The sequence below is a fragment of the Limulus polyphemus genome, unplaced genomic scaffold (assembly GCF_000517525.1).
Source record: "Limulus polyphemus unplaced genomic scaffold, Limulus_polyphemus-2.1.2 Scaffold1627, whole genome shotgun sequence".
In the NCBI taxonomy this organism is placed as follows: Eukaryota; Metazoa; Arthropoda; class Merostomata; order Xiphosura; family Limulidae; genus Limulus; species Limulus polyphemus.
Genome location: NW_013667237.1, coordinates 206,647 through 224,788, shown reverse-complemented (window position 1 = coordinate 224,788; position 18,142 = coordinate 206,647). Strand labels below are relative to the sequence as shown.

The 18,142-nt window shown below is 38.7% G+C and overlaps 1 protein-coding gene and 1 long non-coding RNA gene across 5 annotated transcripts in view; one reads left to right on the top strand and one right to left on the bottom strand.

Annotated features, from left to right (window-relative positions):
• The window catches only part of LOC111087001, a 19,894-nt gene extending 5,641 nt beyond the window's left edge, over positions 1-14,253 (bottom strand). The window contains exons 1-2 of the long non-coding RNA XR_002611723.1: positions 14,159-14,253; positions 5,421-5,425 (exon numbers count right to left, since the gene is read on the bottom strand). This is a non-coding gene — a long non-coding RNA (uncharacterized LOC111087001). The remainder of the gene's footprint in view (positions 1-5,420; positions 5,426-14,158) is intronic.
• The window catches only part of LOC106464361 (1-acyl-sn-glycerol-3-phosphate acyltransferase delta-like), an 82,063-nt gene that overhangs the window by 21,732 nt on the left and 42,189 nt on the right, over positions 1-18,142 (top strand). For 3 of the 4 annotated variants that reach the window (XM_013924497.2, XM_013924496.2, XM_013924498.2), the window contains exon 2: positions 10,294-10,488. In XM_013924497.2, the coding sequence (XP_013779951.1) occupies positions 10,314-10,488 (175 nt within the window). In that variant the 5' untranslated portion in view covers positions 10,294-10,313. Of the gene's footprint in view, positions 1-9,224; positions 9,231-10,293; positions 10,489-18,142 lie in introns of those variants that run through there. The other variant, XM_022392050.1, reaches the window with a different exon arrangement.

Below are 18,142 nucleotides of genomic sequence, written 5' to 3'. Positions count from 1 at the left end.
GATGCAGGGAGAAACTGGAGTGCCCAGAGAAAACCTTCTTTCAGGAATCAGGCATAGAATAATCTACCTGATCCATGCCTGAGATATGAGGCTGAAAATAAAAAGAAGTTATTGACATATTTTTAAACACTGTATTACTGTATGTTGGCTTGTGATTTAATATAATTAATGGGGAATATGTAAGTTTGCCATGTAGCAGGCATGGCTGCTAATGTCTTGAAGGTTCTAATCTGACTGTTGTGAATGCTAGCTTTGTTGTAATATTTTTCAGCAAGTTTGTGAATTTGGTCTTTTATTAGTGGTAAATTGGTGAGATTGCTGATCTATTCATGAGGGGTGTATTTTGGTAGTCTGAATGCTGTTTTAATAGCTGTGTGTTGTTGCTGGCATATCTTATATATTGTGTCAGACATGTTGCAAGTGACAGAGCATCCATATTCATATAGGGTCCTTATGAATGCATTATATATTTTTAAGATAGAAAGGGTATTGCATCCTTTGTTCATGCTTCCAATACGACATAAATATGTTAGTGTTTTTTGATAATGTTATTGAAGTGTGTGTTCCAGCTTATGCATCTTCTATTTGCCAGTACTTTCCCTTTTGTTTCTGTATCTCTGCCTCATCTATCTCCCTTGCCCTGCCTCTCTCTCTCTCTCAGATTGAAACCTCAATGTAGTCCTCCAGTCCCTAGCCTTTCTCCATTCAAGCCATTGCCAATCCGTTCCTTCATGACTTTTTTCCTCCTCGTGTTGGTGTGTGGATGTAGTCTGTTGAACGTGTTGACTATTGATATTGACTGCACCTTATTTCACTCTTTCTATGTTGTCCTTTTTCCCGAATGTTCTTTCCTGCCCAAGTCTTTGGCCACACGGAAGGGTACTTCCACCTTCATACACATCTTGCTTCCTCTGCCTGGTTAGGGTTCTCCACTGTTATGTGGCATGCACTGATTCCTTCCATGTTCCCATTCATATTTCTTTATTTCTTGGTATCCTTCCCTGTCCCATTCTCCCTTCTCTTATTATCTTTATGGGTTGGATTTGCCAGCTTTTTCATCTGGCTTTTCTTCCCTTTCACCAGATGTTTGTCATCTTTTCTTTGTCTCTTCATTTCATATCCATCACCTTCCCATTTCCCTGGCTGCTCATTTTCGTTATCTGTTGGAGGACATAATTTGTTCTGGTATGTGGACCACTCCCCATACATTCACTATTAAATATCTTTATCTGCTGGCAGTTTCCTGTTCTACAAATTTTCATCATTCTCCAGATGCCATTTTGAGGGCCTTCTTATCACTGGATGTCAGTTCCTGGTTGATATAAACCAGGTACCCTCTTCCTACTGAAGATTAGACAATACATTCCCAGTGCTGCCTGGTGATGGACTGGATATACACTCCCATTTTGCTGTTCACTTTCCTACCATCCCCCCAGATGTCAGTTCCCAGTGAATATGGTGATGGTTGTGTTGGATTTGCACACATGATGATGTGGATCCTTTGTACAGAGGCTCATATTCTCAACCAGTTCTCGTATCAGAGGTGAAAGGTAGAGGATCCTCTTTTTACCATGGGTTGGATATCATTATCACACTTTGCTTGGTGTTGGTTGAGATTAGTCTCCCATTTATGGTTTGATGCACCCTAGCTAATCTATACCTGGGCTCCCTCCTCCTACTGCAGACTTGACGATACATTCCCAATGCTGGCTGGTGACGGACTGGAGATGTATCCCCACTTTGCTGTCCACCTTCCTACTGTACCTCGATGTTGGTTTCCAGCAGATATGTTGATGATCGGGTTGAATGTGCATGCATGATTAAGCTGAGGAGATCTTTCCAATGTTTTCACTCTTATTGTGACACAATTTTCACGTGGGTGTGTCTGACTCAGAAATGGTACAGTCTCCCACAGAGACTTTGTTGCCTTCAATTTATTTGCTCACCCCATGGTCTTCCTTTGGGTGCTTTCTAAAGGTGGATTATCTTCTCACTGGACCCTCCACCAACTCAGTGTGGGCTAGTTTTTTGTGAGGTGGAGGTAAGATATCATGTTGGAAGTAAAAATTTTCCTATACTGAAAATGTATTCCCGATAGATATTTACCTCTACTCAAATTTCCCACCTGACCTTTCCACTTCCATTGTAGGTTTTTGTATGTGCTGCCCAATCTCAAAGTGGTTACGAGTTGCACAGAAGAGAGGGCACTAATGATGATAGGAGTTGTCTCGCACTCCTATTGGTGGAGGGTTGCTGCATGCTCATTTGCATGATAGCATACAGATGTCTCACTTGTGGGGGTACGTGGGAGTATCAAGGCTAGTGATGAGCAAAAATTTGCACCTTTAGAAGGCAGTATAAGTTGAGAAGCCTTTTTTTGAGAGGAGATAAGTATCTATCAGAAATACATTTTCAGTGTTGGAAAATGTTAACATTTGTTCATGTTGAAAAAATTGTTGCTTGATAACATTACTTTGCCCCAAGTTAATGTATACCAAATGGTAATATTTGTTCATTTTAAGACTTGTTGTGTGGTGATATTACTGTGTTACAAGTTCATGTGGTAGTGCTTGTTTCCAGGATGTAAAGAAACAGGCCTTGTAGGTATATTCTAATTGAATCCGAAAAGGTAGTTTTGTACGTATCGTGACAGTATTTTTTTTTCTTAGACCTTAGGACTGTATAGCTTGATTGTATTACTTTTAAATTGTCAAGAATGTTTAAAAATGTTGATGTATGAAAATATATGTCTTGCATTAACACTTAAATATATGCCAGTTTACAGGTACAAGTATTCTGTGATGTTTGAGCCCCTACCTCTACTACACTGTACCTTATGTATGTTGAACGTACAATATGCATTATTAGACCTTATTTCCTGAATAAGTCAATATTAATATGTAATTTTTTGAACAAATGAATTATAGTTAATGACCTAGTTCTTTTATGTTATCTGATGAAAATAATTCAACATCCAGTTTACATAACAATAATAAATTATTTTATTATGCTTTAACATTTCTTCAAACTTGAACACTTGTAATGGTGTAGATTTGCTGTAAACTTTCTTTACAAATGATGTTTACTGATGTAAAACAAATCAACTTGCTTGTACAAAGCAACCATGATAGCTAACACACAGACTGATATATTCTTGCATATATATAAACTATTTTCAGATGTCAGAAAATGCTATGTCACATCCTCAGAACTTTTAACTCTTTGCCTACGAGTACTCTAAATACGCATGGAATTTTTGCAACCCATACACTGTATATGGCATACTTGCATTCAACTGTTGGAGGCAGACTGCACCATATATGGTGAATTAGCAGTCAATGAGTTCAACAGGTGTTCTAGGTTTATTTTATTAAACCTAATCTCAACATCATCATTAGAACCCAAAGCTCCCTTTAGCTTGCATTTATATTAAACTATTAAAAATATAGCTTGTAAGAATAATTTTAAATCGAGTTTAAAATTACAACTATTGTACAGAATTCACTGTCATTAAATTGCAAACACATGCAAGCTATCCTAAAGATAAAGCAATTTTGTTTTAATCTCATATACAACACTCATATCAACATATCAATCACCAAGGGGCACCCAGTCGAGAAATCTGTGGTTTTGGATATTGGATCTCTTATACTGGGCCCACATGCAACAAATTCATCTCATTGTGTGTCATATGCTGGGTGCTTTCAATCTTGTTGCAGATTGTCATTCCCACCTTGACCGGATGTATACGACAGAGTAGTCCTTAGATCCCCTTGGTTTCGTGGTCATCCATTGCACTCTCTCAGGTGATGACTTTCCTAATGATTCTCCATTGCTTTTTCATCCTTCTTTCTTCTAGTGGAGTATGGGAGTTTTTACCACTTTCCCTTTCCAAGCTGCTGGGGTGGTCAACCATGGAGGAACCCTCCTGAATTTGTTCCACACAAAGATGGCTATAACCTTTCAGTGCAGAGTTGGGGTGGTGGTGTTCTGTGGGTTTATATGATGTACTGTCCTCATCTTTGCAATATACAATTACTTAGGAGTGATACATCAAAATGCAGTTCACCCCTTCAGTTAAGAGCCCTAATCCTACCCCCACGAGGATTTCTGTACCCCATGGTTGGGTTTTGGATTTAGAGTAGAATCAATCAACGTTAGACCTCACACATGTTTTGGATTGTCTATCTTCCTCCATCAATTTCTCTCCATCCGTGTTGTTGGGTCACAAAAGTGGTACGAAGCATCGTGACAGTTCTGTCCTTTGGCTCTCCCTCATCCTATCTTCATACGGGGATGTTATTGTCTTTTGGATGGTTCTGGTAAGTTCCTAGTTGGAGGAGTTGATTGCATGCGATAGACATCCATTTGATACCGGATGTTGGGTCACAGGATAGATAGCTCAGTGCTAATACTTGTGTAGTATCTGGGAATTGGCATGATTTTCAATCCCCCAATCTCTTGGGTTTGAGGTGAAGACAGTATGAACCTCGTACCTCCGTGTGATGTCGGTTCCTAGTGGCATGTGTTTTGGATGTAGTTGACTTACTGAGTATGGTCTGTTGTGCTCTAGCGACTCTACGTCTGAGGGCACATCCATAGTTTTACCCACTTTTCTATTTGTGGGATTGAGTTATATTTATTTTATATGGGTCGGAACACGATTCTGACACAGTTCTCTCCCACTTAGATGTGCTTCTCTTCTTTTCCACCCATATCTTCTCCACATTTCACAGAGGAGCGAAGAGTATACCTGGTTCAGAAGTGGTGCAGTTTCCCTCATTTGATCTTCGGATCTGACTCTCTCATTTCTGGGGGTATTCTTCTTATGCTTTTGGGGGTACTTCTATCAAACCTTCACACTGGTCCCTCCTATTCAGTGTGGGATTCTAGCTGATTTTGTGAGAGGAAGTAGGTAGTGTATTGGAAGTTATAATTTTTCTATACTGCAAATATATTTCCGATAGGTACTTCCCTCCGCTCACACTTCCCACCATTCCTCCCCACTTTACTCTGGTGCTTACGACTTTTGCCAAACTTTGAAGTGATAGTTTGGTAGAGGAGTATAAAAGGAGTCACATGCATCAAGTGAGCATGTCATGCTCCTATTGGTGTAGAAGTGATGCATGATGATTTGCATGAGACACACGTTGGAAGGCTTGTGGCATGCATAAAGAAAAAGTTTGCATATAGAGGGCAGCATTGAACGAGAATAGCTAATTTTGTGAAAGGAGGTAAGTACCTATTGGAAATACATTTTCAGTATAGGAAAATTATAACTCTAGAAATGTATCTTACCTCTCTACATTGCTAAGAACTATCACCTCACATATAACTGCTATAGAATTTTCTGCACATGCCACAAGCCTGCGATGTAATAGTCATAATGCCGTAGCTATCCACAAATAGGGGAGAGTAACACAACCTACTTGTGCAATAATGCGTGTGAGTACTAACTTGTTCTTTCCTCAGCACTATTTGTGTGTTTTCATGTTTTTTTTCAGTTTCTGTATGCTTTGATCAATCACTTTATTTTGCTACATTATTTTGCCCTCATTGCACTTTTTCCCTCCACCTGATTACAACTTTGTTTTATTTAGTCACCATTTCTTCTTTGTGCTACTTTAATCAGTGTATGCACAGAAAAAAACTTAAACAAGAAAATATAAATTAAATAATTGATTAATTAAAATAAATGTCCCAAGTCCAAGACTATGCTTTCAGGCATTTTCTCCAGCTATGTCAATGGCAACTGGAGGCACCTTATCTGTTGATGGAGCTGATGTTCTGTAGTTATGATGACTTATCACTTAGTAAAGCTAATGCTTGGTCTGTGACAGATTTCAGATTTAATTCCATGGTAAAGTACTAGAAGTATCTTATAAAGCTGTAAGGAACCATTGTATGACAACATGTTCACTTTTGATGTTTTTCAAACATAATGTTACCACTGTTGTGCATCAGGTGATTTGATCCTTTCTATCTATTTCATTGTCTTCTGGGGGGACTGTCTTGTCTGTGGACAGCTTTGACTGGCTCTTCCACTTCCAGCCTTTCCTTTTGGCTCTTCTCTTCCTGATGTGGAACAGGTACCCCCGTTTCTTTCTATTTGCTACACTCGTAATTCAGGTATGTGACTTTCTATCTCCAGTATATCATATTGACTTGGGTTGCTTTATTTTGTGTGCCTCCATCTTTCTCACCTTCAGGTTGATGAACATATTTCTCGTCTTCATGACACCTTTGCTAAGGTCATGACAAAGGTGTTTATTTTAAACCCCAGTCTCTTATGTCCCTTCTGTCTGTTTGGTGCATCCATCTTTCTCCTTTTGTAACTCTCTTTTCTGCAACCTGCTTGTTTTCATCTTATCTATACTGTACTCCTTTGTTATATCACCACCTTTCACCTCCTCTTCATCGTGATTGTGTTAGTTTTGATGGTAACACATATTCTTATTTGTTTGCTCCTTTAGCTTCTATTTCTTCCTTTAATATCTCCATTTTGGCTTGGTTTCTCTGTTCTTGGGATCTTCTTGGTCTTGGTGCTTTCCTTACAGGCATCTTTCTCTTTACTTGACTTAAATCTTGCCCTTTTCTCACTGCTCCAATCTTTTAGGATGTTTCCCATTCCTTGGTATTTTATGCTGAGGATGCTCAACAACAATCTTCCTTTGATTTCCTGGTTTCTCGACTCACTAGACCACAGACACTACTCATTCTTCTGTTTCTCGTCCTGTCACTTCTATTCATCATTCCCCCTCCCACAGTTTGGACCATCAAGACTTGCTATGGTACCTATTCCTTGAAGCCAGTTTTTGGCTCCTGAACCTTTGGTGCCTTCCTCCTTTCCCTTGAACACCTGTAATTTTCCTTCATAAGTAACTCATGAGTTGTGCTAATTACTTCTTATGATCTGTCCCTACTTTTCGTACTCCACCTTTTTTTTATTCACCTCATTCTCTCACCTATCCTATTTCCTTTAAACTTCTGCATCTTAAACATTTTCCCAGAAGTTTTCTTGATTCTCATATGGGGCAGGCTGAACCATCTTCCTTACATCTTTATGCCATGGAAATCTTGGTATCTAAGGTTTTTCACCCTTCTTCTCTTCATGTGATAGAGGCTCTCATGCTTCTGGGGACTCTGGTTTCTTTCTAATGTACATCCTCTTCAATGGGTTGTTGGGTATCTGTGGTACATGTTCTGCAACCCCTTATCAGCTCTTGTACTTCTTCGACCATCATTATTTCTCTCTCTGTTTCTCTGACATGATTCTTCCAGCATTACATGCAAATTTCCACCACTCCACTTGATCTGCATCTTTACACTGATGCCTTTCTTTCCAATTGGGGTAATGGTTCTTGACACTTCCACTTTCTCTGGGTTCTGATCTCCAAAGGAGTAATCTAGCTTTATCAACATTCTGGATGTCTTCATCATTTGGAGCTTAGCATAATCACTGGTCTTGGATATCTAGTCACTCGTGATGATCCATCGTGACACTAATAGTTGTTTCTTACATCAACTACTAGGGAGACACCTGCTTATGGGCCTATGCTTTACCTGTTTTTCTGACAAAGGTCCATCTGTTTTAATGATTGCCGGTTACTAAGTAGGGGTTATCCACACCTTTTGCCTCTTACCTGGTACTATTCTCATTCTTTCACCTGTTTTCTCCTACTTGCTAGTGGTCATTATCATTTGGACATTCGTGCCTTTGCTGTCTCCTGTCCCCTATAGTATAAAGACTGGTTAAGTTGTTCCCTAACTGCTCCTTTCTTCCAAAGACACGGTCTGTGTGGGAGAGGATTGGTTGTTTATCTCCCATCTCTTTTCCTTCTATTTCCTTTTTATGTATTAATTCCAGTCTCAATTGTCTTTTGTGTCCTGTAAGGGCATTCTTTTGCTGTTTTACTCAGATTGTCCCTTTTCATGAAAACCATCATCGCTTGTTTTTACTATGGCATACCTCCTCTCTGGACTTATCCCCTTCCACTTTAACTGGGGTGGGTTTGACCAGATACGTTTTATGTTATTTCCCATCAGATTCAACATATCATAACACCTCTTGCCGATTTTCAATGCCAATAATTGGAGATCTTGCTGGCTTGTATTTGGACTAAACCTAACACATTCATTTCATATTTCTTACATCATTGGGTAGTTTCCTGTGCTTCTTATTTTGGCCTCTCTCTGGTCACCATTCTTCAGTGCACCAAGAGGCTCTAGCATTGTGAATTTTGTTGATTTTTCATCTCCAACTCCATTGCTGATCTCATTATCTCTCACTCATTTTGTGGCAGCACCAAGTGTAAACCAATCTTTTCATATACATTCAGAAAGATAAACAAGGAAGCAAAACACATCAATAAGAAGAGAAAAAAAAGTAATTAAAACAAACATGTGGAACAACACATTACATGCAGTATGTTTGGTGTCACCGGATCCTACCAGAATGGCTGACATAGCCTCGCAGGAAATATTTACTTGAAATCTGCATTGTTCTTGCTCAGTGCCCACCATTGAAATGGGGTTTTCTGCAATACTGCTTTAGTGGTATAACTATATAACTGACATGGCCATTTCTGCCCTTACACCTGTCTTTTACTTGCTGTGTTTAGTTGTAGTATCCATTTGCACTGTTTCTCAATGGGTACCCATTTCCAGACGATTGTGCTTGATGTTAGTTGTCCCCTCATACACAAACGCATATATCCCCCCCCCCCCTTCCAGTTCTCCTATTGGAGCACAGGATAACCTTTACTTCCTCAGTTCCAAACCATGTCCTCTGTGAGTGACACCTTCCCTCTATTAATAAACCAGTTGGCCCCATCCATCATATGAGATGTGGGGCTGGGGTGTTACCTGAAAGTGTAATATAAGACATCCTGTTAAAGTATCTCCCAAGCAGTTCCCAGGGGGTATGTGCAGCTTGACGAAACTTGGATATGCTTAGGGATGTGGGTCAGGGCTCCTCTCTTGAAAAGCCCTAACCATACTACATATTTTAATGTTCCACCCACCTTGGTGATATGTAATCACCAGCACTGGATTTTTCTGGCATTCTTTTGTCTATTCTCTCGGTACAAAACTTGGATGAAGAGTATTATCTTTTTGAGAAGCATGCATTCTCTCACTGTGTGCTGCTACACTAAGTGACACCTAGTTTTGTGAAAATCGCACCTCATGGCCCCTCCATCATTTTCAATGTGGGATTCAAGCTGTTAATGGTGTAGAGAAGTAAGTAGTGTTTCTGATATTAACATTTTCCTTACCTGAAAATGTGTTACAGATACATATTTATCTCTACACCAGTTCCCACCTTTCCTCCCCACTTCAAGAATGGGCTGATGTCACGTGCTTGTTCTCACTGGGATTACTGCAGAGGGAGGGTGTGCCATTCTCCTATTGGTGGAGGGCTACAGCATTATGATGATTATAGCATACGCTGGTGCAATACATGTAGAAATGTATATGGGTGAGAGTTTGTTCAAGGCTTTTGAACAAAGTAAGAGCTCTTAGCAATAGAGAGGTAATTAATTATCTGAAATACATTTTCAACTAAAGAAGATGTTAACTGTTGGTTTATACTAGTCTTTCACTTGCTAAATTACAAGGACTTCATTTTTCAAGTAAACAGTTCTTTGTCTGGATTAGTTTGCAAGTAACCTGAATTGTACAAAATACTTATATTCGTGCCCACAACCTTAGAATATTACTTGTATAATAAACTTTTTAAAAGTTCTAAAAGATTGTCAAAAATAACCGAAGAACATAAAAAAATTCTGAATGTCAAGTTGACTGAGACTAGATAAGCAAATGCTTATTGGCCAGTTTTTCTTTAATACATAAACCTCATAACATAAAAACTTAGTTTGGCCATGATACAGTGCAATGCTGAGCTTTTCTATAAACCTTTTATCATTTGGGTACAGACCAAAAAGATATAGATGCAAGTTAAATATAACTTAGATATTTCTGATGCTTTCAAGAAAACTATAACATTGGTTTTAATCCTTGTAAATTCAACATATTTTCAGATCATTAACTTTGATGTTGAAAGAATTAACTTAGTAATCCTTTGTCTGTCGGCTAGGTCCTTGTGGAATTAAGAATGCTTCCCAATTGATTAGAGTAATTCTTATATTTAAAAGTGGTGATAGTGATTTATTATTTCACTGAATCTGTAACAATCTTTTCAGGAAAATATTTTGAACAAGCTCACTAGTTGTAATTTGAACATTAACATCTAAACAGAGAACATTCATTTATGTGGAACATTTTTTCTTGCAGTATCTGTTTCTCCTCTCAAGATGATGGACTATGTGAAGAGTTTATTTATATGCAGGCTTTTGATTTGCCTGTGTTTTGTGTTAAGTGGAGTTATCCTGAACAGCATACAGTTGTGCATGTATTGTGGCATACGTCCATTTAGTAAACACCTGTACAGAAAAGTCAACTACTATCTAATTTATTCTTGTTGGGCTCGTAAGTACATAGAACTTTGAATAACCATTACAGTTACTAGTTATGTTTGTTACTAATATATTTCATGCTTATGTTTACTAGTGTGCAAGCACATGTCATAAAAGATCTGGAAAGTTCTGGGAAAGTTCTTAAAAAGTTATAATGTAGTCAAGAATCTTAGAAAACTAAAATGTCTTCAAAATATTTTTATTCAGTAATTTCCAGTCTTCAGCAAATTAACCATTTGTATTTTGGTGAAATATTTTTAATTCTGTCTTTCCTGATTCATCAGCAACTCGTTTACTCAATAGAACATGTTGAAGACAAGGTGATTGTAGCTGTTTGCTCATTCATTCATTTAAGCTAGGATCCTGCTTAGTAATTCATTATTACATCAAACATGATAAAATGTTCCCAAAAGGTTTATATATATATGTTTATTTATGCCCTTGAAGGAGTGTATTTTTTAAATAGCTGTTCTGATTAGGTTTTTAAATTGAAATTCAAGTTCTAATCTTTCTGTGCTCTTTATTACAAATAACCTTTTCAGTATGCTTTTCGAGAGAGTCCTCTAATATGTAACATTTTGGTCATCGTGTTTCTCATTGCAAGCAGCAAAAGACTTATATTTATTACAAACTGGTACCTAAATGGTGCTTTTAATCTGGTATATGTGGCTGTTTACTTTTTACTATTGTGCGCCCTCGTAAGCTCAGCACTCTCATCCTCCCCCAAAATAACCTTTGCCTTAACTCTATTTAATTCCTGTCTTGCTTTCTTAATTTCTGTTTTTAATCGACTATCTTTGCATTCAATAATGTAATTATTTCAAAGTCATCTCTAGTTTATCCTCAAATAAGCAAGTTCTGAAACACACTTACCTCCTCTCAAACTTTAGCTTTATCCTGACAAAAGTTTCTCTTCTCTGCCCATCTAAGCATTAGTATGAATCTCACCATGCTTGCTCCAGCATGTAGATCCCATTATATTGCCCATAGTGATTTAAACTGTGTGCTTCTCTCCACCTACCTCGTCTACCAGATCCATATATAAGCTCCCTGTTAGTACTTCCTATTCACTTTTCTTGATGGCAGTACATAATGACAATGGTTTTATGTGCTTGGTGCCGGTTTCACTTATGTGTTGTATAACTTTGGTTATATCTACACCTTGAATGATTTTGTTTTTTGACCCGTATCATTGGGCTTTGAGATTATTGTCAAGTTTCTTTAATTTCAGTTAATTAAAAAAAATCTGAGACATTTCTGATATAAATTCTCACATTCATGTCTCTGATATGGAGTCTCCTAATCTGCCACCTCTGGCATCAAGCATTGCTCAGGCATATGGGGCAGGCACCCTTTGTGCAGAGGAGGCCCAACTGGTATGTCAAGTTTGTGATGTCTTAAGATTTCTTTTGTGGCTTATGACTTCTCCTCCTTTCTAGAGGTAAAATCAATCGGCTGATTACTTAGTCTTTCCACTTTTGACAGGCATTGGAGATTTGGGGGTAAATTGAGAGAGGCTGCTGCCATGCCTTATTCTCCCTGTTTATTGGATCAGCATGCCTGTGCTTTCCATCACTTGAAGGACCCATATTTAGATTCTCAGAGGTTGGATCGTCTTTGGGGTTCTTGGCCTTGTATTTCTATTCATCTTACACTCAGTTTTCCAGGATTTGTCTGTCCCAACAGTTTGGCAGTTTTTTCTTTACAACTGTTGTTTGAGGCCTTTGACAGGTCTCCTGCTCAATTTTTAGAGGATCTTAGTCACTTTTTGACTTCTACTTAGGTATGGTTATCAGATTCTGCTCTCTCCTTGGTCTCTTGGTTGGTTTGTTGCTGGGATCTTTTGGTAAGAGATGCCTTGCATGATTGTGTTCAAGTTCCTTCTTCAGCCTGTAGAGGTCTCAGAGAAGTTCCATTTCTCAGACATTTGATTTTTGCTGGTATTCTGGATTCCATGGAATCTTTGGTGGATGTGGCCCATTTCCACTTTTTCTTTTAGACATTGGCCTCTCTCTTTTCCCAGTCTTCTAACTGAAGGTTTATGGCATCTCCTCTTTGGGTTTCCAGACCTCCCACATTGGCTTCATGTTCTTATCAGTGGGCATCCTGCACTCATTTGGAGCATCAACAATGGCATAGGTGACTACCCTATGGGATCTGGTCCTGTGAGGGCTTGGCTCAAACAGTTCGTGTTTGTATGACAGTCCTTTGCCTGTAATCAGGGTTGGTCATTCATTTCACATATTCTTCATTGTCTATCATAATGGTTGTCTTTTCCTTCCACAAGAATCCTCTTTTATCCAGTTCCTGAACACAAGCCATCCAGGATCTTCTACTCGATCATTTTCTCCAGCCACCATGAAGTTGTTTCTTTCTCTCCAGTGGCACTTTGCACCTGGACTATGTCACAGATGCCTATCTACACTTTTTGATTGTGGAGACCTCACTTCAGTATCTCCATTTTGTGCACGAGAAACAGGTTTTTCAGTTTCGTGTTCTACCATTCGGTCTCGCTTTCATCCCATACATCTTATGCAGGACAGTCAGATCCTTTTTGTGTCATCTTCACTCAGCAGGCATTCACACTCACCATTATATGGAAGAATAGATTCTTCTCACTCCTTCTGCTGCTTGGCAGAGCTTCACACTTGAGTTCTTTTATCAAATGCTGTGAGAGCTGGGTTTCTCATCCAAGTGGAGATGCCTTTTTTACTTCCACACAGTACCTTGTCCATTTAGGGGTATTTTTCAATTCATGTCTCAATGTGGGCATTCTTGAAATCACTCGTTCTCTTCAGTTCTCTTCAGGACCATTGGAACATTTGCAAAGATGCATTGGATTGTCTGATGACCTTGTTGGCTTCCAGCCCACTCCATCTTGGCTGGTGGTTGTAGATGAACAACACAACGCTAGGTGTCCCTCTTCTATCCCCATGTCCTGAGATACATCTTTTCATGGATGCTTTTCTTCAGAGATGGGGAATGCATGTAGTGGATATAGAATTCAAGGGCCTCTGGACAGAAGAGGAATCTTCTCTCCACATCAATTATTTCAAGCTTTTAATAGTTTAATGAGCTATGTCTTGGGCTCTCGAATTGTTGTGAAAAAAGGTGGTAATGCTTCGCTTGGACAATTCCACTTTGGTCTCCTACATTTTCAAGCAAGGGAACATTCACTTCAGGTCTCTGTTTTCAGACGTTGGATGTTCTCTTTTGGGCCCACAATCATCAGACTGTTCTACTTCTTGTCATTTTCCAGGTTATGAATTTAGTGGCCGGTCAGTTATCTTGTACAGGATTGTACAGGCTGGTATGTGGACCATGCCTGATACATTTATATCTCATTATTTACATGATTTGGTGGTTGCCACCATCTGAAGGTTTTTGGCCACTCACATGGCTATTCTCCATGCCCTAGTTTGTTTGTGAAAGAGGTGAGTGACCTCATTTCTATTATAATTTCTTTTTCCTGGACCTTCCCATCATTTTATATTGGGATCCCACTCTGTGGCAGGTGTTGCCTAGTCACATTTGCTTATTTCCAAATCTGCACTAGCAACCAGTTTAACCAATCAATAATTTTCCTGGTAGCAATGAGCTTTGTTGAGTTGGGGTGTTCTATAAGACCACCTTCTGTTCTCTCCGGGTGGTAAACATTTGCAACACCAAAACAAATAGGCTACTGGACTGCCATTCATGGACTATCATGAGTAAAGCTTAAGAGGATTTTGCCCATCCCTGCAAACTCCTAGATTGAATAAATCAGGGACAGTTTGCTTTTCAACATAGGGAACTTGGTTCACCTATTGCACTGTCTCCAGAACATCATTTCTTGGGACTTCCCAATGTGAGTATCACCCCTTCCCCATTTCTACTAGTGGAGCATGAGAGTCCTTACTACTTACAGTTTCCAGTCGATGGAGTGTTTGACAGAGGCTTATTCATCCTCGGGGATGTTTATACTCATTATTTCACTGAATGAGAAGAAAGCAAATCGAGGGTTATTGGTAGTTTTCCCAGATGTTTGATGGGAGCCTCCTAGTAATTCTGGCACAGAGAAGACTCTTTGCTAGCTGGTTGGGTTGTGTGTGGCCCCTTTATTTGGTCAGTTTCTTTATTTTGATGATCATGGAAGAGGGTCCTCAACTCCTCATAATTCAGCATGTGGAGCATCACTTCCAGTGCTATTGGTTTGGGGGTTAGGATTTTGGTTCATAATCCCAGACTGGGGAATTTCTGTTTCTTGAGGTTGAGTGAGGCATCACAGGTCCTGTAACTCTGAATTTGGTTTGTTGCATTTTGCGTTTCATCAGGTTGGGGCGAGGGTTTGTTCACTTTGGTGTTGCTTGCCTTCTCTTCGTAATTCTGGTGGTTTGACATGCAACATTCTGTAACTTTCAGATTGGGTTTTCAATAATATCACATTACTAAACAAGATCAAACAATACAGAGGTCCTCATGCTCTAGCCATTACACCTTGGATCTCAATTTGTGTCCACAACCCCATATTTCCAAGGACGAGACATGGGACCTTGTCTGCCTGGTTGGGGCCTGGATGATTTCACGTCCTTCTCAAGATGTTATGATTTTGTGTCTGTTGCATGTGGTCTGGACGAAAAGCATACCTGTTCCAGAAGTAGTGTGGAATCCACTGGTATGCTATTCCTATATCTCATGTTCGTACACCTTGCTTTCTACGAAGATGCTTTCTGTGTACCTTGCCCTCACTCGCCCCTCCAATTTGTCAATGGGGGATTCTAGCTATTGGGAGAGAGGAGGTAAACACATTTGCATTTAAATGTGTTTCGGAGGTTAACATTTTCCTATGCCTAAAATGTATTTCCGTTAAAACTTACCTCTAACTTACACTCTCCCGCCTTTCCTCCCCACATCATGGGAAGTTTCAGGCCTGTTAATTTAAACTGTCTTGAAAAGTGAATAGGAAGTAATAATGGGGAGCTTCTATATGGATCTGGTATAGGGGACACGTTGATGTAGGTGGAGAGAATCACAAGATTTAAATCACTATGGACAGTGTAGTGGGGTATGGAGGCTGGAGAAAGTGAGGTAAGATTTATGCCAATGTTTAGATGGGCATAGAAGAAAAACTTTGGTCGGGATAAAGCTAGAGTGTAAGGGAAGGTAAGTATTATCTGAAATACATTTTTGGTAAAGGAAAATATTAACTTATGCAAGTGTAGTGTACTCTCTTTCTGAGCCTTCTGAAATTAGCAATCAAGCTCACAATTCTCAATCATAACACAGTTATGGCACTTAATGTGCATCTTATATGTTCCTCCTTGCTTATCCCTTAACTACTTCTTACCATGTTGAAGCTATGCTAACCCTAGTCTATATTCTCTGTTATTAGTATTATCACTCTAGCTATCCAGTAGTTGTAAATATAACAAAAATGAAGCTGTTTTATAGTTCATAAATTAAATTGTAGATAACCATAACACTAAAAAGCCCTATTAGCTTGTACTCGTATTGTAAATTACTAGTACCACAACTCTATATATATAACACTGAACCAATTGCTCATTCTAAATAATTAACTGAAGTCTTATTAGCTACCAAGTAAGAGTAGGAATAATAACTATTTTTTAGTTTGAATGAATTCTTCTTGTTTTTTCAGCTAACAATTGTATTAATTGTTTATTTCAGTAAATAGCTTTAGTATCCTAAAATACTATAAATCTATTTATAACCAACTGTCTAAAAACAAACAATAAAATTAGGCCTAATGATCTCAGTACCCTACTATGTAAAATTCAAGTCCAAGCTAATCTAAGTATTTTAAATAATACCAAAATAATACAGGGTTGTCCACAATTGTATTTCCTATTTTAAAATTTGATAATTGAATAAGGAATACAACCATGCAGTTTTCAACATCTTGTAGCCCAACTCAAACAGTTTTTATTGGCATATCAGTAGTCTTTATCTATACACCATAGTTGCTCTCAGCATGTCTAACCAATATTTTTTTAGCTCATGATGTGTGATACACGATATCCTTAACATACCCCTATACTTCTTACGTGTACTGTTGTCTGTAATTACGCAGCACCAAAGTCACTGACTTGGTCTCTGCAAGCCAAATGACATACTTTTCCTTTTCTTGCACAATTGCCATTTTTTGGAGTAACACAACTCACTAAATTGGAAAAAAAAATGTGATAATAAAAACTGTTTGAGTTGGGCTACAAGATGTTAAAAACAGCATGGTTGTATATCCTTTGTTATGTAATTATTAAATTCTAAAATATGGAAGATAATTTTAGACCGCCCCATAAATATCTTTTCAGAAATTTTATATTTAAAAGTTAGTTGCACCTTTTTTTTCATAAAACTCTGAAATTTTCTGTTTGTTACTCAATAGCTCCCTCTGAACTGTAAGTGCTTCTTATTATGATTCTGGATTTAGTGACTAGATTTTTTGTTGAGAGATATCTTTGGGTCAATTGTAGAAGTTTTAACATGTGTGTCTTTTGTCTGGTCTTGTGCCTTATCTTAGGGACTCGTCCCTCATGTTGCATCTTTCATTGCCTATGCCTTTCACCCTTTCTCTTTGTGTACCAGATGCACAAGTCTTTGTTCTTTTTTCCAAGGCTTTCAGCCCTCCTGTACTTCTGTTCCTCACATGTCCCAGCTCTTTGTCTGGTTGTTTGTTCGGGGTTTGTCTGTTTTAACTGTTACTCTTTATAGAGCTGCCATGTGAAAGCCCATCCTTTCTCTCTATTCCAAAAACTTTCTCTTCTCTGGGTTGTCTATTTCTTTCATCTGGCCCATCCGACACATTTCCTTAGTTTTGTCAGATTCGGATCTCCATGTTTTTCTTCCTATCCTGTCTGGTTCTCCCTTTGAACCCATTGCGATTTGTTACTTGTAAGATATTTCTCTTGAAACCTTAATCCTCCCTTTCCTGGTATGTAGTTTTCATCGTTCCAATTTTTATCCCATCCTTTACCATTTCTTGTATGTTTTTCGCTATGTGGATCTGGCATTCCTTCCCTGGATATTGGCTGCTCAGGTAGATTGTTTTATCTATTATCTTTTTTCTTTCCCTTCCTTTTCCCACCTGTATTCCCATTTGTTTCCAGATCGTCTCTTGTGTCCAGTTCGTTCCCAGCTCTGTTGTTTAGCTTGTACTATCTCCTTTTGTTATTCTTGATCCTGTCTCATTGTTCCGTGACATTCTTGTTTCCCCATCTTTTTTCCTATTATGCTCATAGGTAGGGTTCGTCAACTCCTACACCTGGTCTATTTGGATGTGTCCCTGGCCGTTTGCTATCTACATATTGTTTCTTCACACCTAACTCATCATTTAACCCTGTCTTTTGCTGCTTGACACCTCCTTCACTTGGAGGGGATTATTCAGTCCAGTATGTGGACATCTCTCTATACTTTCATCACTCTTTCTCTGCACAACTTCGCTGTGTCTTCCTTGGGCAGATATCGTCTTCCTCCTGTGGAAATTCTACACACGACTGTTTGCCTGTGACTGGGTTAAGTCATAATTTGTTTTTCCTTCTCTTTTATCGCTGCTTATACATCATATTTTAGGATTCCACCTGATGGTGGGTGTTGCCTGGGCAGGTATACTGAATTTTATATCTTAGCACTATATCTGTATACTTCTCCAATGCTCACTGTGGAGATGG